Raw genomic sequence first — 18336 nt, forward strand, 5'->3', positions numbered from 1 at the left:
GGTATTTGGCCGTGTTCCAAGATTTACTCGCTCTTACTCCAGGGCAGGGCCATAACCAGGGGGGGGGGGGGGGGGGGGGGTTGGGGATTCTGACCCCCCCCCCCCCCCCCTCGAAATTTTTTTCTGGGTATGGCCCTGGTCGGTGCACTTGCAGCCAGCCATTTTAATCTCCACCTCTGCGCACGCGCAGTGGCGCCGGTCCGCTACCGGGTACCAAACCGGGACCGGTTCTCCGGTTTGCTATAACTCTCCATTATATGCCACCGATGCACATGATTCATAGGCGAAAATAAGACAATAGACATTTTCAAAATGGCCACCGTTGTCCCCAAACCCCCCCCCCCCCCCCCCCCCCCGAAATTTTTTTCTGGGTACGGCCCTGCTCCAGGGTAAGGGTTTTGTACCTTGGCGTTCTAAAACCTACCTGCGTCCAGCGCTTTTCAATCTGAGTTGTCACGTGACACGTACGATCTTAGGAGTAACTCGAATCCATTCGGGTGAGATTTGGAACACAGCCTATGTAACTTGCGGCACTTGCGGTCCAGAAACGAGCTTGATCCAGCGTCCAGTGGCGACGGAAGAGGGGGGGGGGGGGGGGGGGGGGGGGGAGCGGAACCAGCGAGGCGTTTTTTTGTTGTTGTTGTTTTTTTTTTTTTGTTTACTAGACGCTTATGGCAATCAAATCAGTAGTACAAAAGACACAGAGACGCAGCATTTCGGCGTGCCAAGGAATGCTTTGAACATGCCGCGAGACCGGCGAAACTTGCTTTCGACGAGTTGTGGCTTTTTCCTGCTGCACTTCGCTTTCGCAAAGATTTTCACCTGTTTTCAACAGCAAGTCTTAACCCTTACAGAGAATCTTATAAATCTTCTTCGACGAGTGACAACGAACAATTAAAAAACGTGTCTTCAGCACGCTGCCGCCAGCCTCTGTAACGCTAGCAAAGCCGCAAATCGTCTATGAGCAAGATGGCCGTTTGGTGGCTTCACTCGCGGGAGCAGGAAGCGCGATCCAGAAATGGTCATTGAGATCCTTGAGATCGTTGAGATCAGCGCTTTTCTTGGCAATGCAGTGGAAGGTACGTCCCGCGTCCCCTCTCCCATTTTGAGTGTGTGCAGGCTCTCCTCCCCTCCCCGAAAATGGGGGAGGAGGAGAGCCTGCGTACACTCAGAATAGGAAAGGGGACGCGGGACGTACCTTCCACTGCATTGCCAAGAAAAGTTGATCCCTCCTTGGCTAGATCCCTATGCTAGATCCAGAGCAGGACGTGTAACATGTAATATCTAGCCTTTATATGTGTTATTAAAAATTTGAAAACAAATTAAATTGAATTGTGTTAATTTATTTTTATTTTTATGTGATTATTAAAGTGTTTTTTTTTTTTTATGATGCACTTTGTTTACTACTTTTGGGAGAAAAAGGGGTAAAACGGAATAGCAAAGACGATGTTGTCTTCGGTTGCCTTCTTCAGGCAACAATGATTTCGCATATTCGGCCGCCATCTTGCGTCTGTCTCAGCAAGTTCTTTCTGTCCCCACGTGCGGTACGCGTCGGTACCGTTTTCTTTGACGTCTCTCCCGAGTCTTTTGTGTTCAGCCCCCTATTAGATTTCTACGATGCCTCCCAAAAAGACAGCAGTGAAAGCACAACCCGCGGCAGCGAAACCGGCGGTAAGTGGGGTTTACAACCTCTTTAATTAGCAAATTCGACGGTAACCCACGTGCATCGATAACGCTGCTCTGGGCCGATCGTGACGGCGGCTTATTTTACGTATATTTTGTGTTCCTCGGTTCCCGCTCCGGCGCAGGCAAAAAGCCAGAAAACGGTGAAAAAAGTCGCCGATGAAGACGAGGAGGACGACGACGACATGGAGGATGACGATGAAGAAGAGGAAGCTGACGCCGGTAAGCTCGACCGTTCCTTTCGCGCGGCTTTCGCGGTGCCGCGTTTGCGTTTAGGACTACTTTCGCCATTAGGCCTTTGAACGGATGTTCGCAGTCTTTTGATCGATTGCTGTTCGGCGTTGTAATGTTTCTCTCGAACACGGCCTAAAAATACGGCGTTCTTTCCTCGCGCGTGAGAATGTCCACTTATCGATGGCGTGGCAGCACGAGCCTCCACGCGGCTCCGTCGCGTTCCCTGAACCGGCGAAGGCTGCTCGCCCGATTCGTTGACGATGGCTCGCGATGCTGTTGCAGTACTTTTGCGCCGCACAGGTGGACGGAATGGCCTACGCTTTCTGGCTTCCCGCTTTTCGCGTTTCTTTTGTTTTTCATCGTATTGTGATCTCCGGCTCATATTGGAAAGCGCATTTTGCGCTGTGCGCTTTTACGTCCATCTGCGGGCTTCTGAACGGTTGAAGGGCGCAGCAGATATTGCTGCTCTATTGATGATATTCCGAAATCGTGTGAATACTGGCCGTTCTTTACCGCACTTCGCGGCCGAACAGAACCCAGGACGCGTCGTCTGAGGCAGAACCCTTTCCCTCCTTACTGGATCTTTGGGCGAATATTTTGACGTCTCGTCTTACTGGGCGTTGAAATATGTCGAAGAGCGACTCGGCGCTTATTCGCCTAGTGTATCTGGCGACCTGGCGTGGCTGCGTTCACCGCTCTATCGCATGTTATCAGCACTTGTCTCGCAGCAGGTTCATCAACATGAAAGCATCACCTGTGTATAAAGCGCATGCAAACAGTATGTAAATGGCACGGACGCGCTACGAACGTCTGGCTCCACTACTTCTTCGCAGTTGTAGTCATTCTATGGCACATTTGGAATCAGTTCATGATATGTGGCGGTGGTTTGTACCATATTTGACGCTATAACATGCGTTCGAGTGATTCATTCCACAGGCCTAAAGCAGCCATTTTTTTTTTTTTTTTCTTTGCTGTGAGACAGGTCTGTGGTTGATACCCCTTTGCATGGGGGAGGTGTATGTGATTGTGCATTCCTTTCACACAACATAAATAAATGTGTACTGATACTGACGAACAATAGAATGATGACGAGGTGAACATTGCTGACAGATTCAAGAACACAATGTCTTCCGTACACAATGTTTAAATAAAAAAAAAAAAAAAAATCTAACATGCTCAGAAGTAGAAACTGGAGGGCACTTGTGTCACTTGAAGGCTTCCTTATTTTTACCATTTGTTAAAAAATTATCCGGGTGGCTACACTTTATTTTTCACTTCACGTCTGAACAGGTTCACATCTTTTGCGGTTGGGCCCACTCCGCCCCCGAGTTTCGGTTCTTAGTCTTGCTGTCGGGCCATTAGTTTGCCCATCGTAACTTGCATTCTCTCTGCAGCATGAATGGATAGGTGCTCCACGAAGTAGCTGTTATAAGCATCACAAATGTGTCACTTTTTTAACTTTTGTTCACTGTACAGTTTTGAACACGTATGACAGGCAGACACTAACCCTGGAATATGTCTCTTTTCTTCTCTAAACAGTGGCACGTGAGTGTTTGTGTTCACCATCTTTGTTGCGGCATTGGACGGGCGTTCTGAACTGCCGGCGTACCCGTAGTTCCTGACTTGGTGCCATTGCCTGCCTTTTTCAGCTTCAGGCATGGACGAAGAGGTAGAGGAGGAGGAGGACGAAGAGGCTGAGGAAGAAGAGGAGGAGGAGGCCAAGCCCACCAAGGCAAAGAACGGCCTGCAGGCAAAGGGTGCGGCAGCCGCAGAAGCAGACGAGGACGAGGAAGAAGAGGGCGATGAGGAAGAAGAGGAGGAGGAGGAAGAGGAGGAGGCAGAAGACGAGGACGACGAGGGAGAAGGTAAGTTTTCATCCGAAGTGTGCACTTCATGGTTATATATGCCCAGCGTACCTGATGTGCGCTTTCGGTTTTCTTTCCCTTAGGCGATGCACCCCAGAAAAAGAAGGGAGCTGCAGCCACACCTGGTTCCAAGGGTAAGGGGCGATGCTCTCAACTAGTCACCTAAATTTTAAAGAAAAAAAAAAAAAAAAAAGAATTTCTTGTATGTTTGGTCGAAGGTTGTTGCCAAGAGGTCTAGGAGCATCTTTCAGCATTTGTTCTAACTCTGATCTACTCCGGTCTTGCTGCACCACCTCTTCAGATCCTCAGTGGGCAGTTGGCACTTTGGCAGGCCATGTTTCATTTATAGTAGTCGAATAGCGCATTTTGAAACTTTAATCTAGCTGTCAGTTTTGTTCACGTTTAACCAGGTGATTTCACACTATTTCCTCCTTTCTGAAATTGTGTTTAACGTACAGTATATATATTATAATCATTCACCTAGTCAAGTGAAGTGGTCTTTTTTTTTTTAATGCACTGTTTTTTAAAATATGAGAGGGTAATTTGTGCATTCAAATGCAGGCTTAATATTTTAAGAAAATATTTTCTTTTGCTGTAGCATCAGACAAGTACTAATCCAAATTCACTTTCCCTTTACTCCTATTTCACTGGATTATGTTGTCTTACAAAGTTTGTACAAGACAGGAGGTTTCTTTTCCTCTTCTCTCCGCTTCACACTGGAAGCGGATCCGCGTGTTCTCAACCGCAAGGCGGCTGGGATCGGTCGGTTAAAGTGCATTTTTGCCAGCCGCTTCAGGACCGATTTGCCCGAACCGCTTTCGCGAACTGTGAAGCAGCAACCAATACGATGCTGACATGACGTTGGTGGCTCTTGAAACAAGGTGGGATCTGTCGCTAGTGAAGCATTCAAGGTGCTGTAGTTCTAGCGTTGCGCCAGGCAAATCGACGAAGAAATGTGATGTTCACGTTTGTCACTTGAATCTGCCACAAAAGGAGTTGACTCGTGAACGTGACGGGCTTCACTCCGGTAGTTCGGTTTGGGTAAGAGTTTGTGTATTATTCGGGTTGCCAAAGCCAGTTGCTCGCTGCCTTGTTAGTCTTTGCCCGTTGAACGCCGAAACCCACCCTTGATCGTCCGAAATTACAGTTCTTGTACCCACTAAGACAGTCGCAGGAACTACTGAAAGCTTGTGACGCTGTGCATGACCATCACGGAAGTCAGTAGAGACACAGTGTGAGCCCAATTGCATAGCCAACACACTATTACAGAGCTGGCAGACTACCTGCGTTAGCTTAACTTGTAACTTTGACTACTACAAAAAAAAATAAAGGGAACCTACTCAGGAAATAAAGTGTACGTACCAGGCGATGCAGAGGTAATCTATATGGTGTTTATTTGAGCTTAATGTCAGACAAACGGTCGACTTGACTGACGTTCAAATGACGAGAGGAGAGCCCGCCACCAACAAAGCCACGACCAGCTAGCACCGAACACATGCCACGCATCTCGGTCCACTAGCGCTGCTCACTACTCGGAAAGTGATAAAAGCGAACGACGAGGGGGGGGGGAGGGGTGAACTGCCCCTCTATCCTGAAAGCCGGGTCAGCTATTCATGCGGGAAGACTCCACTCCGAAGATGGGGTAGGGGGCATCCTGTTCCAAGTCAGCAAGGCACACCTAGCTGGGTTTTGCTTGTGGGCAAAGTCTAGGGAATTGCAGCTCGAAGAAAAATATTCAGAGTGCCAAAATAGCTCAATTTTGGCTTTGGATTGTGGATTAAACTAAGTTTTTGATAGTAAATGTCCAAAGGGGGTCGCTCGCGAACCGCAGCTGCTTCGCAAGCACAGCTCGACCGCCAGTGTGAATGCGCCATTAGACCAAAGCTCGCACGCCCACGTATAGACAACATTTCTGGGAACGCTGGGGATACCATGGTTCCCACTCGGGAACGCTTCTTGCACTGGGGATCCTGCTACATCACCTGCTTCTGTTGCGCTCTGTCTCCTGCAGACAAGAAGAAGGCTGGCAAGGCCGGCCAGGAGGCTTCTACGCCCAAGACCGGCAAGCGAAAGGCAGACGATGACTACAGCGGAGGCGGCAGCGATGCCAAGAAGCTCAAGCTGGAAGGCAAGTCTCCTCCGCTTTGCCCTTTTCATCCGCATGAAGGTTTGTCGCATCACTTTGTCGAGCTGTTGTTTCTGACAGTGCTTTTTCTTCTGCATTGCAGATTACATTCCAGAGTCTTGCATTGATAGCCTAGGTGAGTGATAACTGTCATTCTTTTACTGCTTTTTTTATTATTGTTTTTGTGGTTACGTGGCTAACCTGAGTTCCCTTTCCTGTTCGCTGCAGAAAAGAAAAATAGCTGCAGTCTAATCATCACATTGGGTAGAGATGCACGGGCTTCTGACATCACAGACATCTCGGGAGACATCATCAACCTGGCACTGAAGGGAGAGTGAGTCTCCTTTTATTCTTGTTTTTGTGGCATCCAGTATACACCTTTTTACTTTACAATGGACTGCAGCAGAAGCTACGAGCCATCCCAGCCGATCCAGCACTTAATCTATCGAGCGATTGCGTATGCGGCATGTTGCTGGCCCCTCACAAGGGTTGCGTGACGCCGCATTGGATTGGCTGCTGTGGCTTGTAGCATATACTGCGGTCTGTCGTAAGGTGAAATGGCAGCTCACCTATGGGCACGAGGTCACAGTTTTGAAACTTGCTTTTGAGGGCAGAGTACTAGGAATGCAACGAGCTAGGATTGCGGGCTAGCTCGTTGCATTCGTTGCCCTGTCATCTTAAAGGTGGACAAACTGTGGTGCGTGCTTTAAGGCTCGTCTAGGCTGGCCGCAACACTTGATTGCCAGTCTTTGCACTTTTCTCACACCTCCGATACGAGCATTGCAGCCATTGTTTTGTAACACTGCGACACAAACTGGGTTGGTAAAATTTGGTGCCTAGTGGTGGTAGCGTGTAAAGTGCGAGTTAGCAGCTATGGTCACTGACAGAACGAGAACCGAAGGGCCGGTCTTTAGAATGCCCGACCTCCGGCATGTGTTCCATGCTTTCTGCTGCGTCTTGGCTGCGCACTAGTTGCACACAGGACACCGATGCATTGTTGGAAGTAGGATACTCGTGCTCAATGCAGGGCTACTCGCCTTGTCAGTGGCTGTATAGTCAGTTGCAGGTTGCTCCTTCCACTTTTTGCACTTCAGCAGCATGAAGGCAGGAGAGAAGAAAACTACCAATTGTGGAAAGAAAAGAGCTTTGTGGAAGGGGGCTTGCCCTGCTGTTCTAAACCTGCAACAGACCAGCTGTCTGCGTGCATCGTGTTGACGTGTCCTAACCCGCTTCTTCTTTGCGGCCTCCCTTCCCCGCAGCAAAGCCTTTGCGCGGTACATAGACGAGGAGACGGCGGAGGCGAACCTGGAGGTGTTTGAGCAGGCGGTTGGCCAGGGCAAGGTGGTGCACGTGGAGCGGTGCTCGGCACCCCACGAGTCGGATGCCCAGGGCAACATGCTGGATGTGTTCCGGGTGCCCTTCGACTGCAGCGTCAACCAGCTCAAGAAGCTCTTCCCCGGATCACGAGTCTTTGTGCTCAACGATGGGTGAGCACCTCAGTCTCCGTACGTCCGCAGGGCTTGACTGCATGCTGATGCATCTTTGGCAGAAACCTCAAATGGTTCTGTGCTTTGGTCACAAGAAAGGTGTTGCCTCCTGCTGTTTTTGAAATGTTTAAAAAAAATTAAGCGAAGAGCGTGTCAAGCATCTCCCAAGATTTTGTGTAATGAAAAATTCGACGTGGCCACATTCGCATTGAGACTTTGAATTCTTAAATTGCAATTTACACTTTACATTTTGGTGTTCACACTCCCAGCAGCCACCACTCCGTGTTACAGTGAAATGTCGAGCATGCACTTGCAATATGGGGCTCACCCACTACTTTTGAAACATTTGAACACCAAGCAAAGGACGTGGGAAGCACGTCCCCAGACTTGCATTCTCCAAGCACCCCAGTCAACTCCGCCTAGTCGGAAGGCCTCCGCACGCGTCATCACAGTCAGATCAATCGAGGCGTACGATTGGGTACGAGTGCTGTGTCAGTGTTCGACGGAGGCTCATGTCCAATCAGCGCGTCGAAGCTAGGGCTTGGCCCCGTAGCCAAGTTAGCACGATCCGACTCTGATGACGTTTTATAGAAGGTGAGGAGACCATGCGTAGGCCTTTTGTCTAAACGGTGTTGCCCCGGTGCAAGACGTTGGAGCCCGTCCTATCATGTTCCCCTCTGTGTGTTTTGCTCCTGAACCTATCCAACACCCCCAAGTTTAGGGCGGCCTCTTGCTCGGTGCTTTGCGGTACGAGCTCGTAGTTGCAGCTTGGCGGAAGGGGGGTGGGGGGGTTGAGTTTTGATTTCAAGATGTGTGTGGACTCGGTATTGTAAAGGGTGGTGAACTCGGTTGGGCCTTTTGAATGTTGTCTGTACATCGCTCTTTTGGTAGAAGCTTCAGTACTAGGGAGTCTTACAAGTTCGGTGCATTTTCTAAAACTTCTACTCTTTGTTTCATACTTAGTGTAGAACGCAGTTGGAGCTACTAGCAGGGGCTTGTGGTTCCATTTTGCAAATAATTTGCACACTTTCAGCAAGTCATGCTCTAGGATGCCACAAGCTCGTGTCAGCAGCTTTAACATTGCTTTACACTAAGTATGAAGCAGATTACAGCATTACATACCTGCCAATCCTTGCGAATTTTTCATAAAATGTACGAATTAGAACTAATTTTATGATTTTAATAATCTTGCTTCAAATTTTACGAAAAAACTTATATAAAAAAAATTACTTTTTTTTTTTTTGTAAAGTTGTTGCTGGTGGTACCTTACACCGCCACAAGAGGGCAATGCGGAGGGCAAGTTCGTCTGCTCCTTGCGCAGGGGGTAGCGGTGACGTCAAAACGCCGAACCCTGATTGGCTGATCGCGACCCCCTATCTGAGCGTCGTCTGCGTCTTCTTACCTTTCCTGTGACTCTCGAAAGTGCAGAGGCCAGGTTCACAAGACGATCTTACGCCAAAAATATGCGTAAGACAAAACTTGAGGACGAATTCGTATTCACGAAACAAAATTTTCGTAAGTTTTGCGCAGGTTACGATGAAATCCTACAACAGCTCCGAAGCTGTCTTAACGCACTTCTTACGATCAAATCAGCATGCCAACAGCGTCGCGGTCGCGACGACCAACGGAGGTTTATTCCTCTATGTGCGCTTCTCACGTGTCCCGACTTCAAGCAGCAAGAAAAAAGTAAAAAGTACTTGAAACAGACCACGACGAACAAGAACGCTGGATCCACAATCACCCGGAAAAAGCTCCAACGGCCGCGATTCCACCGACGACGACCAAGCGAGCACGGCAGATAGGCTAGCAGGCACTCCAACTCGACGACCGTCTACCCACGACCGGCTGGCGTGCTGAAGGGAATATGCCCGCGCGACCCTCGTGAACCCTTCCCGTCATATACTTTGATTGCTGACCTCCATTTTAGATTAAGAGGTCAATCTCTTCCACTTGTCATCTCCTTGTTTTCCGAGGCAACGGTGACTCTCGCCGGTAAAAAAGCGATGAATCTCTCCGACAGACGCAGGAAAGGTTAAGCAGCCATCGCTTTGACTAGCAGACGTAAAGCATACGACGTTAACTGCGCCAACCCGCCAACACCGTTAAAGAGTGAGGAGTCTCGCTGCACACGAAAGGAGGGAAAAGGTATTTGGGAGGGAACTTGCGGACACTAACCACCCTCACTCTCGGTTCTTAGCAAACAAACCTCGGCGCCTCGGGACACCTCGCCAGTGAGTCCTTTGACTTCCCTTCTTGATGCACATCTGCTAGTTAGCCAAAAACAACGTACCGTTGAGTTATTTCGTCTGCCCTCTCTGAAAGGCGAAGTCGAGCTCGCTCGACTTTCGAAAGTCGCAGGAAAGGTAAGACAAACGCAGACGACGTTGCAAAGGAGCAGACGACGATCAGATAGGGGGTCGCGATCAGCCATTCAGGGCTCGGCCTTCTGACGTCACCGCTACTTCCTTTCTCATGCGCAGAAGACGAAAATGATTCCGCTTGCGAGGCGTATAGGTACCGCCCACGGCAGCGTCGTCATTTTTTACTATCCATATCCGGTGGCCACGGATCCAAAACCAATCTAAAGCCCAAAGCCTTTGTTTGTGTGTTCGGTGGTGCTCGTTGGTTCGGTGTGTTCAGACGTTGGCTGCTTATTTTCGGCACCGATTTGATATCCGGGGGCATGGCCAATGACGTCACGGACATCAAAATAACAGCTTTTATTTTGACGTCTTAGTTACAACACGTTTTCTTTGGATGCCGTTGACTGCATTTTGAAATACCGGTCACTTGGCGTGTGTGAGGCCGGGTGCTCGGCGGTATCCGCGCTGGTGTGTGTTGTCAACGTTGCCGCCTGTACTTGTCGCGTTCTCTCCATTTTCAAACTTTGCCCGGTGACGTCCGCAGTGATGTGATTGCTGCGCCAATTGCGCCAAACTGCGCCAAGGGGCTAACCCTGCTACATCCTGCTACATTTTGCCAAAATATGGGTAATTTGCGCCAAGGGACAAATTTCAGCCACCTTTCAAAAACGAAACTGAACTGAGAACCGTAATTGAGCATGCTCGAGCTAGGTGTCACAAGCGGCTGCCCGACACAAAGTACCCTGCATCAATCGTCCATCCGGCCTTGCATGGTTTTTTCCGCCGTCTCGCGTTTCGCGCTCTCGTCGTCTGGGGAATTTCGTCTCGGGTCCTTTTTAAATATTTTTAATGATAGACGCGGGCGTCTATCATTGAACTTGGGGGATGTCTGAGCAGTAAAAACACAAGCAGCGAGTTCCCTCACAACACAACACAAAGTGCCTTTCGTTTGTCCAGCACTAAAAACGAATGTTATTTTTTTTAAATATATTTTTCTAAGAATATCTGCTCCAAAAGCCACTTTTACTGCTCCAAGACAGTGTCTTGGCCGCTCCAAAAGCCACTTTTGCTGCTCTAAAACACTGTTTTGGCTGCTCCAAAATGGCTTAGGCCAATCACATCACTGCGTCCGTCACTCTTGTTGCAAATGAAGATTATGTGTACCGGAGGCGACAGAGTCCAGCCACAGTGATTTTGTACACATTTTTCTGGAGCTTTCCTTGTGTGTATTGCAACGGATTATCTCCTTTGCTTAGGATAGGTGCGAAGGCCGTGCAAACGGCGAGCGAGTAGCCTTGACTGGCATGACTGCACCCGCTGCAGAAGCGTTCGTGCCGCGTGATTGATCCAAAGTAACTAGCTCGCACTTTTAGCACTATCGTCGACAAGTCTTTTTTTTTTTTTCAGTGTTAATTGTAAAAAAGAAATGTAAATATTGCCAAATGCTCCAACAAAAAATATTCAAAACAAAAAAGTAAGGTTCTATTGCGGATCGAACCCACGACCGCTTGCGAATGAGGCAGACATCTTAACCGCTTAGCTACGCCACAGCTTCGAAAATTGCGTTTTGACAATTCGTTTTATACGAGACTTTCGGACGGTACTTGAACGCTCTGCAAAAGTGCCGTCGGACGGTACTGTAGTCACTATGAATCTTCTTTTGCAACAGGAATGACCGACGGCACCGGGCGAATGGGATTAAAAAGGGTTGTTCGTTTTCGGGTAAAACCCGATTTTTCGACCCCGAACATGTTTCAGGAGAATCGGGTAAAACCCGATTTCTCCCCGAAAACCAACCTATTTATTTTTACGCCGCACGGTTCGCACACTGTTCACACCGCTGTCTACCCTACCTTACGCCGCACGGTTCACACACACTGTCTACCCTACCTTGGGAAAGCAGTGACTCATAGTTCATTAAACGAGCTGCGTGCAGCACTGCTCTCAACCAACCGCCCAACGACCGCACCGGCTGAAGAAAAGTGACAATAGGCGTTAAGACCTTGGAGGGACATTGCCGTTTCCGCTGTGCGGGTGGGACCGCCTCGGCACGGCACGTAGCTTCGGCCCTGCTGCACGGAGCTTGTGAAATGCACTACCAATCCCCCTTTCACCGCTGTTAGGTGTCGACGCCCAGCAGGGTCTCTCAGGTAGCATGGCCATCTCGCTGGCGGTCTACCTTTCTATCGAACAACGTCCGAGCCAGTCAGTCGCGTATACAGATCGGGACAACTTAACAGGTTTATTCCATAGCGAAATATCTGATCGAAGACGACAGTCCCTCAAACGGTCGGGGTTCTCGTTGACACCTGAGGGAGAGGATTCCATGGGAGATGCCTCCATTGGAACGACAGACGGCAATCGGAGGTGTAAAACCCTCATGTCCCCCTGATTACCATCTTGAAACAGGTCCCTAATTTTAACACGTTAGCGTTAAAATGCTCGTAATTCCCTGAAAAAAAAAAAAAAAAAAAAACAAGCGAATGTATTATTGAGTACATTTGTAAATGTAACCCGAAAAACCCCGAATTTCGGGATGTTTCCACAAAATACCCGATTTTTACCCCCCAAATTTAAACAATATAAAACTCAAAAACGAACAACCCCATTGATACGAGACGAGCACACACACCAGCGAGTACACCGCCGATCACGCACACACTCGCCAACCGACTGACATTTCAGAATGCAGTCAGCAGCATCCAAAATGAAACATGCTTACGTCAAAGAACGCCAAATATCATTTGGACGTCAGTGACGTCATTGGCCGCGCCCCCTGGACATCAAATCGGTGCCGAAAATACATACCCAACATGGCTAGGCCTCTCTGTTCTTTCTGTCTATCCGGTGGCCACGGATTCGAAGCCCAAAGCCTTTGTTCGTGTGTTCGGCGGCGCACGTTGGTTCGGCGTGTTGAGACGTGGTTAGGCCTCTCTTCGAGGCGAGCAGTACGCCGTCCGTGTGTGTTTGTTGCACGTGCAATCGTAGCAGAGCCCTCGTTGCGGTGGCTTCGCGGCGCAATGGCAAACTCCAAGCCTCATGGAGGTACTTTCAGGTGTTCCTGAAGTCCTACACTTCATACCATCCAAAAAAGGAGAGAAGTTTGGATTCTGTAGCAGATGCACGTGGGATGTAAGCGTTTCGCGCGGTGGCAAGGCTGATGTTAAACTGCACATTGCTTTGTGTACCACCCCCCCCCCCCCCCCCCTCCCGCGGCCACGGGAGTTTTACGAATTTGGAAGTGCACAGGTTGGCAGGTATGGCATTGACTTGAAAGTGGCCATGCCTTACTTTCAAATCATTGTTTAAAAGAAAGCTTCTACGTTCTTGAACAGGGTTACCAGTCCTTTCGAGTGATTTGGTTGTCTCTCTTTGTGCAGCTTTGCACGACTCCACTTCCAGAGTACAGAGCAGCTCCTGAGTGCTGTACAGAACCCCGAATGTCACACGATCGGTGGAAACAGCGTTCGCTTTAGCCTCGTCAAGAAGTTTGGCGGTCAAGGTGGGTTTGCCTGTCCTTGTCTGCTGAAATTGCTAACTATTAACAGGTTACGGGTACTCTTGTTTTTGTTCTCTACTCGTGGAGTTGCTGGGGTATCACTCTCAGCCCTGTTCTTGCCATTGAAAGTAATACTTTGAAATTTTGCGGGATTGGCAAGAATGTCCCAAATGATCTGAAAGACTTGTTGAATGGGTAAAGAAAGTGGTACAGAAATGTCCCCTTCGTGGCATTTCCTTATTTTGTTAAACACAATATTATGGCTGTCCACTTCGCCAACTGACGTTGTTTGGCGGTGGCAAGTTCTCGGGCCTGGTTAAGTGTTCCACCGCACAATCAATGTATGCAGCATTGTAGAAAAACTCCTCTAGTGCAGCAATGGCCTCCTCTGCCACTGCCTTGAGATTACAACCGATGTTATCATCAATGGTCATCTAAAGTGTGGTTGCACATCGCACGTGTCAACTTGTTAAAGTGAGGCTTCGGCTGTGCCGGCATTTGTAGTCGCGTTCTTTGTATCTGTTTGCATTGAGGCTCAAATGGGAGTGGAAGCAACAAAGAGCAGAGCTCTGCAAGGGATGATTATAGCAATTCATGCTCCTGCATTCCATTTCTGTTGCACACTAGTGCCGTATTTGCCTCCTTTTTTTGCTTTATGTGCACATGGCCAACTCCTTCCAAGCTGTTTCTTGAAAGGATACACTGCCTGCCAGTGCCAAACAAATTGTGCGGGGCTATCTTCGCCTGCAGCCCATCTGTAGGGGAGGAACCACTTCGCTACACCTCTGTTAGGATAGTGTTGCTTTTGAGAGTCCGGTAGGTATTGAGAGCGCTAAAAACGCTTATGAGCTGGTCAACTTCTGTCTCAAAAGACTGGAGACGATAGAAGTACAGTAAAATAACAATCTTGGCTTCCTTTGTGTTGTGTTTGTTGGATTAATACTCGGTATCAGCTTTCTTGTTCCAGATTATTGAGGCTAGCATGCTTTCCACGGCACTCCAAAGCTGTTTGAGCTGCTTGCTTGAGCGCTTAGCTTTGTTTAATGTTTCCTTCACCAGGATGTCTAGCGACCAGGAATTGTCAGGGAAATTTTCATTACCGGGAAAAATGGGGGAATTATCAGGGATATTGTCAAAAATCGAGCCCAGTCAGAGAGTGCCCTGAGCAAAGACTTGAGGGCTTGGGGGTCACAAAGATAGGCAATAACTTCTCCTTAGAGCAGAGCGTGGGCTCTGCTCACCCCATGTAGAGCGTGATATGTGGTTGAGCGTCGCGTTTTCATTGTGTTTCCTGAAGTGGCCTCTTCACTGACAATGTCGGTGGCAAGAAAATGCTTGTTTAATCTGGACTGGTTGAACCAGAATATTTCGGAATATGCAAGTTGGATTAAGCGCGTGCCAAATGAGTGCTCAATGCTTAATGCCTTGTGTTGTAATGCTCTTATATGTTTAACCGCTTCTATAGTGGTCAGGGAGTTTCGCCTGAAATTGTCAGGGAAACCTGAAAAAGTTAGGGAATTTCAAGGTAATAATTTGCTAGGCACCCTGGTGTTCACACATGGATGTGTGCTTGTGAATGAGATGCAAGATGAAGCCACATGCTCGCAGTTGTGCGATGCTGCAGCAACGTGGAAACTACGCCGGCCGTGACAATGTAATACAAAAATGTTGACAGATAGTGAATGACTTTGATTAGTCTGTGTTCGTAACTGTTGCTCCGAGCAACTAACTGTTGGCTGCGCAATTGCTGTGGTTGCACGAATAGCTGCGTCGGTTCTTGCATGCGCCGGGTTTTCCCTCTCCACTTGCAGGTGGTGGTGGCTTCAAGGGCGGCAACCAGTCGTGGAACCAGGGAGGTGGTGGTGGCGGCGGCTACAACAGCGGCGGCAACCGCTCCTTTGGCGGTGGCCGGGGCGGTGGCGGCCGGGACAGCTGGGGTGGTGGCGGCGGCCGTGGGGGCCGAGGGGGCCAGTCCTGGGGAAGGGGGGGACGAGGAGGGGGAGGGGGCAAGTTTGGCGGGGGCCGAGGGGGAGGGGGCGACTACGGGGGCCGGGGGGGGTGGACGTGGCAGGGGCTTCGGCGGACGAGGCGGCGGCCGTGGCGGCGGAGGACGCAAGTTCCAGGTGGGTTGGCCTTCCGACCGAAGTGCTCGCCCGCCTTTTGGCGGTGTTGCTCCCCCAGTCGGTTGTGGGTGGATTAACTTTCTTGATACTTTGTGAGACGTGCGCCGGTGAGATTACAAAAGGGGACTTTGTGTCTTTCAGGATTTCTACATGGAACGTAAGCAGCCTAACTTTTCCAAAGTTCTAAATCTAATGTTGTCACTGTTCGCTCTTTCTTGTGCGAGCTGAGACGTATTGGCGCCGGCGTGCAAGTAGCCCTTGAACACTTCCGGTTTTGAACTGAACTGCGGGTTTCTTGGTATTTACGAGATTAGATATGTGCGCAGTCTTTGGAAAATTGTCACTTCTGGCATCGTAAGAAGCAATTCACTCTTGTGGTGAAAGCCTGACCCAATAATTCAAGAAATATATGCTGACCGGAAGTGTGTCAGGGCTATCAGAAATTTTGCCACTGAGTTTGCTGACAAACAAAAAAGGTCCAATAGTCGTTGATGGGACGAAAACAGCATGGAGGAGCTTGATTTGTCCCGCCTCCGTCACTAGCTTCCTACCTTTGAGAACACGTCTTGTGAGCTTGGAGCCTGCTCCCGCAGCAGGGGCACAGCGAAAGACAACAAGCGCATGCTGTAGTCCAGGTGTTTGGTAGAGAGGCCATTCCATTCATACCCTGTCAGCGACTATAGACAAATGGCATTGGGTTCTATGCCTCGTCAGCCCGATAAGTGCTTTGATGGGGGAAGCGCTTACTGTTATTAGCATAATTTTTGAGACTACCCAAATATTGTGACTGAAAGTATCGCAAAAAAATGTATTCCGCTAATATATCGCTCCCCCTGTAGCAGTTCTCACATGTGTTTGTCTGCAAAATATTCCCCAGTTTCATGCGGTTTAGCTTGCAAAATTAGCGTTCTTTTACGAGAAATATGCCCGCTATTACCAGGGCGGTGCAAGAACCTTTTCATACCATCTGGTGATATGTCCCTTTCTGTTTTTACACAATGTGTATCGGGCTAGGATTTAACAAAAGGATGTTTCATAAATTGTAATGCTGATGTGTAATGCAAAAGTTTACACTATAAAGTAAACAAAGTACAGTTTCTCTCAATCTAGCGCTACAACTTGAACTGGTGTCTAGTGGACCTTTTCCACATACCGACGGCACCAGGCGGTGGCTGCACGAACTAAAAATCGAGGAAGTCCTACCTGCGCTACCAATTGATAATGGGAGCTACACTACCAGTTTCTTCGCTCTCTGATCTGCGGCGCGTGCCCAACGCGACTTTAATTAATGAGGGGCAGCCGTGGCGTCCACCCAAACGTTATTTTTCTTTCCGTCCACTTTCTTTTTTTGTTTATTACAATTATATATATGCTGCAATTACGTGTTCTACTTGCTGGTCCACAGCCTCCTTCCCAATTTCCTCGAATTTTTGTGCCGACTTCCGCTGCTAGGCGTCGGGCGCTCACGCGTGCGCAGAACGCCTCTTGGGAAAGGGTTCGATTTTTTCTACAGCTAAATTTGGTGCGACTGAAGCTCATAAAAGCCGAGCCCCACTCAAAACGCGCTGCACATTGTGCCTCCCGAGTTTGTCCATAGGATTAAGATACTTTTGTTTCCGTAACCACTTTTTTATTTTACTTATGCCGACATGCCAGATTGTTTTCGGCGGTTGCTTGTGCATTGTGTGCTAACATCCTCTTTTTTTGTTTTCGTTTGCAGGGGGATGGGGGTGGTGACGAGTGATGAAGCCTACAAGACGAAGTTATCGCCTGGGGGAAAGGGGTGTGCACGGGGTTTTTTTCCCATCGGAACCATTTGTGTCCAAGTCTTTTCATGATTCATGTCAACAGCGTAGAGCAGTGGACGTTGCAAGTTCCTGCTGGTTGGGAGGGCTGACATCATCCACATGGTGTAATAAAATGCTGCCATCCACATCCTCGCTCGTCTTGTCTCTGTTTGAATCAGTGTTGCAAGCTAAGCTGCTGTCTGTGCTTGCGAGGTATATAACACTTAAACGAGTATCGTTGGTTACTTTCAAATGAATAAAGAAAACGGAAAATGACATTGCGGAGGCTGGGCGGCAGCGTGCAAGCTTCTCCACGTTTTGAATTACTTTTGAGAACACAAACATTACGAAAGCGAAGCACCACAAGGATGTTCCAGCTAGTCAAACGCAAGTAACTGCTTGACAAAAAAGCTTTGCGTGTCGGTGCGTTCGCACGCTTTTATATCGGTAATCGACGCCCTGGCAGTTTTGAAGGTGTGTCGTGCGTAGATGCCTTTAGATAGCCCAGCTGTTCCGGCGAGTTGCTTCAATGAAGGGGAGAGGCAGAAATAACCGTGGCTATGTTAGAAATTGGAGTGGATCACTTGACGGCACAAATGGAGCAACGCTGCGGAGGAAGGTGGGTTTTCGATCGCAAAGGGCAAAGTATAAAACGGCGAGGTCGAAATTTTTTTGACGCGGCCCATGTGGTCGTGTGCAATCTCGCCGTTGCCGTACCCTCTTTCCCCTCTTCCATCGCCACTGGATCCAGCTACAAAACCGCCGTCTGAGTAAAGTAAAACGCTGCTCCAGAGACAAACGGCTTCACGCAGATTGCACTCGCAAAACATATCCACAAGGCGTCGATTGTTGATCGGCATCCAAGGCCTCTAAACTCATCAAGCAGAAAGTTGGGGTCGAAGTTGACTGAGCGCACCGACTGGCCTATCACGACGATGACTGGGCGCTTTTTTCGTCGACGTCCAATCAGCGCGCTCCGCGAACTTTCGGCTCAAACTTTGTGTTTGACGAGTTTAGGGCTCCAAGCGTGCCAAAAGAGCTTTGATCACGCCGCGAGACCGCCGAAACTTACTTTCGACTACTTTTTTCCTGTGGCAGTGCGCTTTTGTAAAAAGAATTCCACGTGTTCTCAACGGCAAATCTCACCGCTTCCATGTGTTTTAAAAAACG

The 18336-nt window shown here is 48.9% G+C and overlaps 1 protein-coding gene across 1 annotated transcript; it reads left to right on the forward strand.

The window, feature by feature from the left end:
* Positions 1-1504: 1504 nt before the first annotated feature.
* Positions 1505-17316, forward strand: LOC8043583 (nucleolin). Its single transcript, XM_040218488.3, is given in 13 exon segments — positions 1505-1671; positions 1809-1905; positions 3457-3462; positions 3567-3782; positions 3866-3916; positions 5794-5910; positions 6011-6043; positions 6136-6241; positions 7167-7394; positions 13138-13259; positions 15068-15309; positions 15311-15379; positions 17100-17316. Coding segments are annotated over 13 exon segments (1365 nt in total). The 5' UTR covers positions 1505-1617; the 3' UTR covers positions 17124-17316.
* Positions 17317-18336: the final 1020 nt, after the last annotated feature.

This window comes from Ixodes scapularis, unplaced genomic scaffold (assembly GCF_016920785.2).
Source record: "Ixodes scapularis isolate PalLabHiFi unplaced genomic scaffold, ASM1692078v2 PGA_scaffold3__209_contigs__length_174095766, whole genome shotgun sequence".
Lineage (NCBI taxonomy): Eukaryota > Metazoa > Arthropoda > Arachnida > Ixodida > Ixodidae > Ixodes > Ixodes scapularis.